Below are 12888 nucleotides of genomic sequence, written 5' to 3'. Positions count from 1 at the left end.
GATTAATTTGCGATTAATCATAGCCAATCATGCGATTAATCAAAATAACATATTTTAATCGATTGACAGCCCTAGAAAAAAACACAGCATAGTAGTGTATCCAATGTGTTTTCAACAACTGATGTGTGGCAAACGTTGGTCCCATTCATTGCACTGAGCACATCACATTATGTGTTGCCTCCACCCACCACTTAGACCTAACATTTTGAAGGAGCTTTTCACTACAACCCACCTCGGACTTACAGAGAAAGAGTTAACTGATAACAAAAAAGCGTTGTGTGTTGCTATTAAAGGCCCAGCTCCAATGCAGCTTTTGTAAGAACAGCTCTTCAAAACATTCCTGGTAAAACTGCACCCTTTTTTCTGAATGGATGCTGCTGGGTTGGATTGAAGAGGCTCCCGAGGATCTCTGTGAGTTAAAATAAGGTTTGGTTTAGGTATATGGAGGGGCTCCTTACTGTCAAGAACGGATGCTTTGAATTCTGGAGGACTCTGTTCTCTGTGAGTGTGTGCGCCACTTCATCCTGGAAAAAAAAGCCACAAAGAGTGTTTGTGCAACTCTCACAATGGCTAACCATTTAGGTATCAGTCATTACTCCACTGCCCCCCCCCCCCCAATGTCTTTGGCATCCACTCACTTTTGCTACGATCACCTCCTTCTTTAGGATCTTCATGGCGTAGTAGCGTCCTGTGGCCTTCTCCTTTACCAGGATAACTTTGCCAAAAGTGCCTTTTCCCAGGAGTTTGAGGTATTCAAAGTCGTGCATAGTCTGCAGAGCCAGAGGAGAGAAAGTGGCGTCTGGTTACAAACAGAAGCATTAACAAACTCATGCTCTAACTAGCCAAGGCACACAATCCCACTGACAACAACACAGAGGCATTTAAGGCACCATTTTACCCACCATGCAATTTCCACTCCTCTAATGGTTTGGCCTATATGTGGTTGTGTCTCAGTTAACCTCCGACCCTGGCGCTAAGGAGAATTTTGAAAATGGTTGTGTGGGGGACATCCAATCCGGTGGCCTTGGACCTTTATGTCATGACACATGTGGGGGTTGTGGACATACTATCTGGTGCTAAGCCACCCATGGCTGATGTTGGGAAAGTAGAAAGTAGCAGGGGGAGAGGTGAAGGAAGTAGGGCTAAAGTGGTGTAAGTGCAAATAAGGCAGAGCTGGGTGGAGGAGCGGAGTAATGGTCAACTTGGAAGCCCAGACTCAGGGTGGAAAGAATAAACTGAAAGGTTTATGGTAACAGCGACTGAGGTGCATCAATGTGGGGACAGCAAAGAGAAGTGTAAAAGGGTCGTACCACTTTCTGTCTGGGTTTGGTCAGGTAGACCTCCATGTCCATGGGGTCCGGAGAGGAGTCCATCATCTCCTGCTCTTGTTTCTGCAGGCCTTCAGCCACTGCTTGGATGGCTTTAGTCCATTCTTCCCTGAGGGAGGCACAGGCAGCAGAAAGATTACATCAGCCCATTTACCATCATGCAAGCCTAGCAGCCCAATCATGTAATTGTCTTCTTATCAACAGGAAGGCAATTTCAAGTGTGAGCTCTGCCAATAGCCAGTGGACCTTGTGTGAGTGCATAACAATGATTAAATGTGTATGTCTGTGTGTGATGTTAGAAAAACAGAGCTGTTAAAGGGCTTTCTAGCAACAGGGGCAAATTCTCTGCATGTAAATGATTTGCGTTTTACTGGTCTGTGAGCTAAGAGAGAGGATGTGTGTGCGTCTCGCTTGCCTCTCCTCGGGGGTCTCCACGTGGAAGGTGCGCTCGATGACAGTGGTCCACTGCAGGCAGCGGATGATAAATGTGTTGGGCTTGGGCCGTTCCGTCTTCATCAGCTGGCACTCTGACCACAGCCAGGGAGGGAGGGAGGGGAGGGAGATGGCAAGAAGGGCCAGTGTGTAGGGGAGCAGAGGGGAGAGACAGACCCACAGTTATAGCCATTTATCTTTATCGCCACCCTAACAGACACTGTCGGCCAATTTGGAAAAGAACAGGTGCACTTTGGTGGAGGAAAACAACTCCAATCCTTAACTTGTCAGCCCCTATAAAACTTATCAAAACCTATATTGTCCTATTATGTTGATAATTTGTAATCTGTGTGGTATTACATAAAACCCAGATCTCCTTAGAATGAATGAATATATAAATAAATACAAATTCTAATACAATTCTGCAATTAGACACTTGTTTTTCCCAAATATAATGTATTTTTTGAATATGTTTTTATTGGACGATCTACAGCCAATTTGTATATACAACTATTTTCATTATTTATTTATCTGCCAATTAATTTCTCAATTAATTGATGCATTGCTTTGTCTATAAAATGCCACAAAATAATGAGAAATACCCTGAATTATTTCCCAGAGCCCAAAGTGATGTCTTCAAAGCGCTCGTTTTCTCCAAAACCCAAAGATACTAAATTTACAGTGAACAGCAAAAGAGAAGCTCAAATCAGAACATTTTTGCTCGTCATGTTGGCACTAGGGCTGTCAATCGTTTAAAATATTTAACCGCGATTAATCACATGATTCTCCATAGTTAATCGCGATTAATCGCACATTTTTTCTCTCCAAACAAAATGTGCCTTAAATGGAAACTTGTCAATTATTCAATACTCTTATCAACATGGGAGTGGGCAAATATGCTTGCTTTATGCAAATGCATGTATATATTTATTATTGGAAATCAATTACCAACACAAAACAATGACAGATATTGTCCAGAAACCCTCACAGGTACTGCATTTAGCATAAAAAAATTGTTCAAATCATAACATGGCAAACTGCAGCCCAACAGGCAACAACAGCTGTCAGTGTGTCAGTGTGCTGACTTGACTATGACTTGTCCCAAACTGCATGTGATTATCATAAAGTGGGCATGTCTGTAAAGGGGAGACTCGTGGGTACCCACAGAACCCATTTTCATTCACATATCTTGAGGTCAGAGGTCAAGGGACCCCTTTGAAAATGGCCATGACAGTTTTTCCTCGTCAAAATTTAGCGTACGTTTGGAGCATTATTGTGCCTCCTTCACGACAGTATGACACGGTTGGTACTAATGGATTCCTTCGGTTTTCTAGTTTCATATAATACCAGTATCTTCACACTAGCTTTAAAACTGAGTCTGCTACAATAGTAAAATCGTAAGTTGCATTAATGCGTTAAAGAAATTAGTTAACGAATTTGCATTAACGCGTTATTATAGCGTTAACTTTGACAGCCCTAGTTGGCACTGACAAATTTAACTTATTCTTATCAAAGACTTATTAAAAAGCCAATCGCCACATCCTTTCCCTCCTTTTCGCTCAATTCTTATACTCTTGCAGCAAATAATTGTCTTGTAAGCAGTTTGCAAAACAATTACTCACAACAGTCTAATAACTGAATTAAAAAAAAAAGCAGAGATTTCCATCTGCACCTCCTTCACATTAACATCTGTTCCCAAATGAAACATGTCAGCAAATATGTCAGAACGTGACACAAAATGGCCTCTGTCTGATAGATGGAGGACAGGGGAGACGCGGACCACCACTGAGATCCAACATGGCTCCATCAGGCTGAATATGTAATCCAGCTGCAGCAGCCCCGTCAGCAGCGACGCACCATGTGTCCTCCGCGGTGGGGTCGCAGTGGTGACAAAAACCAAAGCCGCCGCTGATGGAGACGGAGCCTCGGAGCGGCGCCCAGATAAATACTTGAAATCAGGCGGCTAATAGCCACGATAACTCAAGAGTGTCGGAGAGGAAACATTTTGTTAAACAAACAGTATGCTGTCTAATTGCCGTGTTCAGTCATCTGCACAGCTTATCACAGCAACTTTCTCTGATGTGAAGATGGAGTGGGCTGGGCTGCTCTGGGCAATTTTTATGATGTTGTTGTTGTTATTTTCTGTCACAGTATAAAAAGCGAGTTTGGAGGAGACGCACACAGAGAGAAGAATGGCATCTGATGTATTAATGTCAGGAGCCAGACATCTTGCATGCACGTTCAGTGGCAGAGCTTGCTTTGCCCTGGAGCGGTGCCCCTATTGAAATAAACTCACAGTGAAGCAGTTGAGACGATACTACAGCCAATTTGCTAATGTCTCCATTCATAATCGTTTACAGTGACATACAATGATGAAGGGATACTTGGTTATATACTTGGAGAAGACTCACTTTCATACTTTTACCTCGAAGGCACTTGGGCATGCTTTTATAAACAGTTAATAATTACTTTTCATGGTGGATAGAGAAGCCAGATTCATGTAAAATCTAAATATTTGAACATATTTGTAACAACAAAGCAAGTAAAAACAAGAAAGCAGCAAACAAAAAAAAGGGGTGAAACAGGCTGCCAAGAAACAGAGGGGGAAAAAATGCAGCGGTTTCTCTGAAGCAGATACTCACTTGCGACAGAGAAGTTATTTAAGGGGGTTTCCAGCTGGTCAACATCTTGCGGTCGCTCTTTGTAGCCAATGAATGTACCATCACTCTTCAGGAGAAAAAACCTTGGCCTCCAGTTCTTGATGTATTCTCCTGATATGAGAAAGAGATTGAAAAGGACTGCTGAGTTACAGGAGACAAGATAAAAACAACTTGTGACGACGTAATGGAGATTTTCAGAGGGGGTTTTCTGCTCACGGACAAACCTATAATGAGAAAACGTCACATGCGCTCACATTCTCATAACGCTGACCAATGCACAACCATTTTGTTTACATTGTGGTTTCGTGATTAATGACAAAACAGTGTTGTCCTTTCTCTTTCGGTGTTAATTCCCAGAGGTGCAACCCATTTTCCTGCAATCTAATTACTATGCTGTTCACTAGTGCTCCCTAAAATGACCACCTTGTCGGCGTCTCTCTTTTAGTGTAGGTCAGCTGCAGGACAAATGGTGGTTTTAGTAGGAGTCAGGACCCTTTACTCCCCCCGCCCCGTCTGTCCCCTTTCCAGCAGTCACTTGCAATGAAAACTCTCAGGGAAGTTTTCTATCCTCCTACCGTTTCCTTGAACTGGCAAGTTGAAATTAAGGCTTTTAGCTCTGTTAAAAAAAAGTTAGCTCTCAGCATTGCAATCCTAGAACACTGCTGGACCCCAAATGGACAGTTTAAAGGGACAGTGTGTAACATTTCGAGGGATTTATTAGCAGAAATGGAATATAATATTCCAGTTTTAATATTATAACTATGTTTTCATTAGTGTATAATCACCTGAAACTAAGAATCGTTGTGTTTTCATTAGCTTAGAATGAGCCCTTCATATCTACATAGGGAGCGGGTCCTCTTCAAGGAATCCGCCATGTTGCTCTGCCATGTTTCTACAGTAGCCCAGAACGGACAAACCAAACACTGGCTCTAGGGAGAGCCTTTCACGTTTTTACGTTATCTGAAGGCCACCGTAGTTCTCTGACTGATGATTGTGAAACTGCGGTAATGTGAGCCGCAGAGCAGAAAACTGTGGTGATGCCAACTGCCGTGTGACTGTCGTTGCTCCTAAAGTAGTGTTATTATGGTAAGGATGGCCTCTGAGGTAGGCGAACGGCGTTACCACGGTTTTGCACTTAGCGACTCACGTTACTGCAAGGGGATGGAGGAAAGGGAGGAGTGAGCGGAGGGGTACTCAGCTAGTTGCAATCTGCAACCACACCACTAGATGTCGCCAAATTGTGCACACTGTACCTTTAAAACAAGAAGTATCAAAATCAATGCAGAATCCGAGATCATTTCTTAGTTTATTCCACACATTCTTCTTCCTTGTCGAAACCTGGCACCTACATTTACCCACAATGCAACTTAACCGTCGACAGTTCGGTTGGAGATTCAGGGTATGTTATGCTAGTAGTGGCTAATTTAGCTTTGATCTGCTTGCCTCAAGAACAGATGAGGAGCAGACTACAGATGTCTGGTAAGCTCACTTCTCTCCAACTCCAGACACCCAGATTGTTTTCATTTTCAAATTTGCAGCCTTCAGCCCTGACCAATGCTTCCTCAAATTGCATCAATTGATGCAAATCATCTAATTTTGCACAGCTATATCTGAGAACTGTAAAAAGACGCTTTACATTTACAGTTATGGCATCTACATTTTAGTGAATTGTTTTATAAACCGCAACCACTCTTCTGTCTCTTTCCTATCAATCATTTTGTAACACCACCCTCGTGTTTGCCAAGGCCTCAATTTGATTTTCAAATAAAACTTTCTACAATTCCAATTTTCTGGACAACGCCCATAACCTCAAGCCATGCATGTGCATCCCATTCATTTAGACACACTAGCATCACACAAATGAATCTCTCGTAGGCAGACAAAACTCAATTTATTCCGGTGACGCTTCAGGAAATGTCGCGCCAGATGTTGTGCAGACGGGGGAAAAAATAGCTTACATACCATAACAAGGCAGTGGCACACAGTGGAGAGGGACTTGAATATTTATACAGGAAAAGTGTAATTTATTTTTAATTACGGAGCCGCATATTAACCCCATGCAGAGCTGTAGCAAGCTGTCCTTAATTGCCCCATTTCCTCTAACACAGAAGTGTGGCATGTGTGTGAGAGAGAGGGTTTGTGTGTGTGTGTGTGTGTGTCTAGGAGATCCGTCAATATGAGCTTCTGTTACCCTCCTTCAAACCCACACTTCTGACTGATGAAACTGATAACAGATCATGTCTGAGACAGCACAGACCAAAACAGCAGCTCGTAATGTCTCCTCTGTTTGGTGTTCGTCCTTATAAAATATTTAAGGAGAGGACAAGGATTTACAACACTGGCTGAATGTCACTCTTCAAGATTTGTCACTTTTGACACCTCAAAATTATGAACTTCCTCTTCCCGCTTCTTTTCTACATTTGTTTTGAGAAAGCGATGACATGAGCAGCAAACGATAATAGTACTAGAGTTACAAATTTCCGGGAATATTCAAAGTGGAAACTTTACATGGGAATTACTGTAACAGGAATTTATAGGAAATAACGGGGAATAATATAGAAATGTAGGAGTTATTTGCTCAGGCTGTATTTAGCATGTCATATACAGACAAAAACAAACCTCTTACCACACCATAGCAAGATATATATACCCATTCATTTGCCAAATAAATCCATTATTTTTACATACAATACATACAATGTGAATGTGTACCATGTGGTGAGTTACCAAGCAAGTTAACTAATGGTTTTGAGCCGACAATGTGGACTGTGTGCAAACTTAGGGTTTAAGCTGAACAACTAATTTATATAAGAAATGTTTTACAAAAGGCTGCTGAATGCAATGCATGGTTACAATTCAATTAAATGGACATAATTTCAGCCAAACATGCCATAAGACCTAGTATTGCTTTTTTATGTGTATTTTCCCCCCAAGTTCACGATTAAAAAGGAACAATTTTTATTTTGAAATTGTGCAAAATTTCAGAAATTCCACAAAATTCCCAAAACAGTAGCCAGGCTGCTACAGGTAAATAATACCACTTGGAACCGCTAGGGGGAGGAAAGTTGAAAAGGTATCTGTTGCCACTTTAACTTCCTTTTCTGACCCTTTTCGCAACCTTAAATAGGACATTTTCCATTTGTCTTTTCTCTGTCAACATAAAAGGTTAGGAGGACAGGAAAAGGACACTTGAGAAAAGCATTCTAGTTGACCACATACAGCAGGATGAAGCCTTGTAACTCAGGCCGTCTGTACATCTCCCTCCAGCAGAGCATCAAGCCATCAACCCCAAAGCAAATATCCAAGTGCAAAAACACCTGATTTACTGCGACTGGCAGGGTGGTGGCACCAGTCACCACAGTAGAGGAAACATCTGCCCTGGAGCACAATATACTTTAGTCTTCAATCCACAGCAGATGTCCAATGTGTTATTACATTTTTCATCATGGCACAGGAGGAGATTTTTCATCTGGTTTTCTGCAGAGTAAGTGTTTTCACACCAAACATAGCTCATTTAGAAATTAGCTCGACTTCAAATTGCCATTCTTGCAGCCTTCCAACAAAAGCCACTCGTGCTAGATGTGCTGTCCTAATTAAAATACGCACCGGCAGGAATAGGTTTGGTGGATGGTTTCAATGCAACACAATTACCGTGATGAGTCCTTTGTCTGTTTTAAACTACCAGCCTCACCAATCAACCCCCTACATCAGTCACCCATGTCACGTGCTCGCTGGTCTCCAGGGAATCCACATGCATGGCGTTATTTATCACAGACCAGACTTCCATACTTCAGCATAAAATCTAAATAATCAAAGCACAGAAGAGGTGTCATTTAAGAGTACATGTAGCTGTATCAGCTCCGAGTTAAACCTGTTCAACACAAACATAAGTTGCCTAAATCATTTACACGGCGGCCAGAAAGTCTCATGAGCCCTCCGCACCGATCCTTGTTTCCCTCAGCTGGGCCCCAGCTGGTGCCTCGTTCTGTGGTCAGGTTTTGGCTGACCCATATCCCCCAGCTATAGTCCATGCCAGCCCACAGTGAGGACAGTATGTGCACAATGCAGGGACAGCATAATGAGCCCTCCTACCTGACACCGTGACACCAGACGAAGGTACACGCTTGTCTCGCTGGTGGAGAGTAAACTTTTTAGTTTAGAAGTTTTGGTTTGGCAGCTGGAATGCAGCAAATCACTTCCAGACTGAGTGAAGACCTTTCGTACATCATAGCATTCAGATCCTGATGGGCAGAGACAGGTGTTTATGCGTACGCGTGCATGTGCTTGTGTTGTAAATACATGTGTGTGTGTGTGTACGCTGCCTCTGCGAGCAGTGAAAGGTATTTGTGTGTTAACAGATTACAACAACATCCAGTTTGGAAGGCTCTGAACTTTTTCCTGCCAGCTCCGCTGACGCACAGCATCCACCAAAAGTAGCATGGGTGGTCATACATGACGTGATACGTGTGGCGTGTGTCAGCTAGACATTCTCTCACACTGAGGTGGCCCTCTGTCACATGGATGTCGGGAAGATGACGACGCCGGCTCGCCATTCTCAGTCGCTAGACTCTCTGAACAGCTGTCGCTTTCTTGAATGATGTAACAGTGATATTGAGGATATTATGACAAGCGTGCATGGTCACTGGGGCGAGGCCACACAAAACATATGAAGAGGTCATGAAGGAATGTGACACTCGAGGTCTAAACCCTTCCTGGTATTAATGAAACAGCTACTGTGATACTGCAAAAACCTTTAAATCACACTTTCCACATGCGGATGTAAAAAAAAGCAGTGTTGTTTGTGTGCGGCATCGTTCATAAAGACTGTCAGAGAGATGCAACACCAAGAAAGGAAGTCCACATCTGCATCGCACATCCTTAATGCTCTTTCTAGACAGGAGGACACTGCAACTTCCTCATCTGTGACCACAAACCTGGGTCACATGAAAACAGTGGAAGCAGCTATATCCGGCTGTCTGTGTGCGTCTCCACCACTCTGCAGCGCAGACCCCCACAAACAGTCTGTCTCTTAGAGCATAAAAAACAACAAAGATGACCCTTGTCAGCTTCCTATTTACACCCATTTCCCCTTCTACTTTTATTCAGTTCTACTTTCCACGCTGTGGCCTTTCTTAAGCACCGACATGACGAGAAAGTGAAACTGACAGCTGTTAATGGAGTAAATGGGGAAACAGCATTACGTTATACCTGTAGACCAGCAAATAAATCAAATATTATGCCTGCTTTCAATATTTTATGACTTGACTTCAATGCTTTGCAGCGTAGACCTCAAATACATCCTGTGTACAGTGAGAAACACAGTGCTGACAAAAGACAATGGGCCTCATAACAACACAGTAGAGCCTTCTGCTTTTAAGTCAGTTCATCATCATCATCACTGATGTAAACTAAACCCTTTTGATGTCAACATGTTCTCCAAAACAGGAAACTGGCCGACAGACTGACCACAACCTAGATAAGATAAAACCTCCTTCAAGTGTCAGGTCTCACTGTAACTGCCGAGACGCGCCTCGCTGTGAGGAAATCCACTAAACGATCCAAAGAATCAAAGCTTTTCTAATAAAAGTCAAGTGTGACAGCAGACATGTGGCTGAACTCAACCAAATTAGGGGAGAGGATTTGACACCAGATGAGAGATGAGAGAACTAGAGGGGATGAGAAAGCTACGCAGTGTGCAAAAGAGTTGTGCTGAGCGGAGTGGTAGTGAGACAGATCACTACATATGTTCGCCACATATGTAGGCCTGTGAGAGGAGGGGGGTGTTAGATCAAGTGTGTATGAGCTATGCGTCCTGTGTGTGTGTGCATGTGTGTGCATGGGAGGAGCTGTCAGGGCCTGATAGAGTGTCTTTACATGACAAGCAGCTGCTGAGGTCTGGGATGCGCGCTGGGCAAAGTGGAAAATAATGAACGGAGAACCGCTGCCAAACACAACAGAATTCATCTTTATTTGCCAACTGCTGCATGGCCCTGTGTGTGGACAGCTCCAACCTGCCATCGCCACGCCCTCGATACCCCAAACACACACACACTCACAACAAGGTAGGGCCACAGCTGTACATGGTGGAGCATCGTCTTGTTTGCTTATGAACGTGTGAAACAAATCATAAGCACTGTATGCCTATGTGTACTATTGTGATCTGAAAAAGTACCCCAGCAGAGTTTGCCTTATCATAAAGTAAACCTTTATCAAAGACATCTTTTAACAGTAAATAAAAGTGAATCATCAAGGGCTGACACAAATGCTTCGAAGCTGCGATCGTTACCATGGTATTTGACCTCCAAATTACTATTTGAATGCTTTGTTTTTCTTTCTTGTATATGTATATGTATATATATATATATATATATATATATATACATATATATATATATACATAGACGTATGTATTAATAATGTATAAATCCCAAAATAGCCCATGAAATAAGGAATAATCCCACAACATTATTCATTTTCAACATTCATTGTTATTAGTTATTCTCAGACGGATATTGCTGTTTGTTGTGTGTAGAGATAGGTGTGTGTACATTAGTGCAACAGCGGCGCTGGCACTGAAACGGGAGAGATGGAGACAGACAGACAGAAGAACATGTCAGCCGCCGCTCCGCAAAGCTTCAAATACCTTCGAATATTTCTCTCCAAAGCTTCAAAGCCCAAAGAATTTTATTTGGGACAGCCCTCGCCATTCTATTCCAGATGCTGAAATGATCACGAGACTTGCAAGAAAAATAGACCCACAGGCATTCAAATTTACATTCATGTTTTCTTTCGACTTCGAAGCCATTTGCAAGTCAACTTGGCTTTAGAGACCTTAACAGTAAGGGCTGGCCAGGCAGGCTCATTGAGGGGTCAATAAATAATAGGACAAAATGTGGAAGGCTTTAGACAGAAGGGGGGCGGGAGGGGGGGAGTGTGACAGAGGTTAGTGGCTGTTTCCGAGGAGCGTCCTGTTCTGTCCGTCTCTAAGTGACAGCGACAGGAATGTTGAGGTCCCAGCTGCTGTGGCTTGTTGGCTTTTAATAAGACACATCATGCAGCATTCATCGTGCGGCCCCCAAAAGGAGAGGCCACAGTGTTCTAACAATGTGTCCAAACTAACAGCTCTGTTGCACGTCATCCCTTTCTCTCCCCTCTTCTATCCGGTTTCTTTCTACTTCGAAGGATTTTAATAAAATTTCATGAACAATAATTCAAACAGAGAGGAGGCCCACCTTAGTCACTAGATAAACTACACACACACACACACACACAACATGTGGATGAATGTAAGCACACACACATACACAGTGCGAAGAGGGTCAGACAAAATGCGCCTCTCAGTGCCCACACCCAGTGGTTGGACTTCCTGAGGGGGCTGCTGTTGGGTTTTGTCCCCGTCTGGCCATTCATGGCTTGGGGATGGGAGGAAGGGAGCCAGTGGTAACTGCATGAACTGTGCATGTGTATGTGTTTGAGTGGTGAGAATCGGATGAGAAGGGGGGGGGGTGTAGGCGGAGGTTGAGGATTAGGGAATTAGAACTCCAAAGCGAGGGAGGAGGAGGGAGCGGGCTGCGCCTTTTGTTGGTTTTTCCTCAGCCGCCCCCGCCATCCCTTCGGCCCTTTTCTGCCGGGTTCTGCCTGTAGGCTGCAGCTGCGGCCTGCCACCCTGTGCCCTGCATCTCAATGAGCCACGGGCCGCCCGCTCCAGAGGAGAGGGGGCTCCCTGATGCAGGGGTCACCACTGAGCCCCGGCAACCACAAACTCCGCCCCACAGCGTCCGCTGCTCTGAGCCGCGGAGCTCTGAGCTGGGCTCCCTGTGCTGCCCGGACACCCATCTACCCATTTGCCCCTCTCGCTGTGACCATATAAGGCAGCACCAGGCTCACATGCCATCCTAAACTGTCCAGGAGTTTGGGCTCCTACATTTCCCCCCCCTTCTCTTTATGTCTTCCTGACATCCCCCTCCTCTCCAAACCTCTTTTGTTGGCCCCTCTCTCTCCCATGCAGCTGGATGGGGGACTCCATTGCCAGGGCTTTGGCAGCGGCATCAACAGGTTGCGGGGACGGGCCACTCTGGCCTCCAATGTAGCCCTCTCTGTCTCGTCCCCTTATCCCTCTCTCTTTCTCTCTGTCGCTGCGGTTGCCGCTGCTACCCCAACAGGAAAAAAAAAACGCACGGGGGATGGGGGTTGTGCGATGGAGGCTGCCCCTCTTTCTCACGCTCGTAAGAAAGCCCTCACTTCTTCTCCGTGGTGAGTGACACCTGCTGATTACCATAGAGACACTGTGGGAAGTTCCCCCCTGCCACACTGGGGCTGAGATTTGCCCCCTCTCCCTGGGTAAACAAGCAGTCCATGGATTAGTTAACTGGGTTACTGCATGGCAAACAAATAAACACACATTATTTAGAGCAAATTAGAGCCAATGAACTCTCAATGACCAGTGTAAGATCAAACGCCCTCAAACA

At 44.2% G+C, this 12888-nt stretch overlaps 1 protein-coding gene across 1 annotated transcript in view; it reads right to left on the bottom strand.

Moving 5' to 3' along the window:
* Nucleotides 1–12888, bottom strand: part of akt1 (v-akt murine thymoma viral oncogene homolog 1) — a 37322-nt gene that overhangs the window by 11296 nt on the left and 13138 nt on the right. The window contains exons 3-7 of the mRNA XM_074659793.1: nucleotides 4403–4531; nucleotides 1744–1855; nucleotides 1311–1437; nucleotides 639–770; nucleotides 459–524 (exon numbers count right to left, since the gene is read on the bottom strand). Of these exons, the coding sequence (XP_074515894.1) occupies nucleotides 459–524; nucleotides 639–770; nucleotides 1311–1437; nucleotides 1744–1855; nucleotides 4403–4531 (566 nt within the window). The remainder of the gene's footprint in view (nucleotides 1–458; nucleotides 525–638; nucleotides 771–1310; nucleotides 1438–1743; nucleotides 1856–4402; nucleotides 4532–12888) is intronic.

The sequence above is a fragment of the Sebastes fasciatus genome, chromosome 15, assembly GCF_043250625.1.
Source record: "Sebastes fasciatus isolate fSebFas1 chromosome 15, fSebFas1.pri, whole genome shotgun sequence".
NCBI lineage: Eukaryota > Metazoa > Chordata > Actinopteri > Perciformes > Sebastidae > Sebastes > Sebastes fasciatus.
The sequence above is the reverse complement of the archived record's forward strand: the minus strand, read 5'-3'. Positions and strand labels throughout refer to the sequence as shown.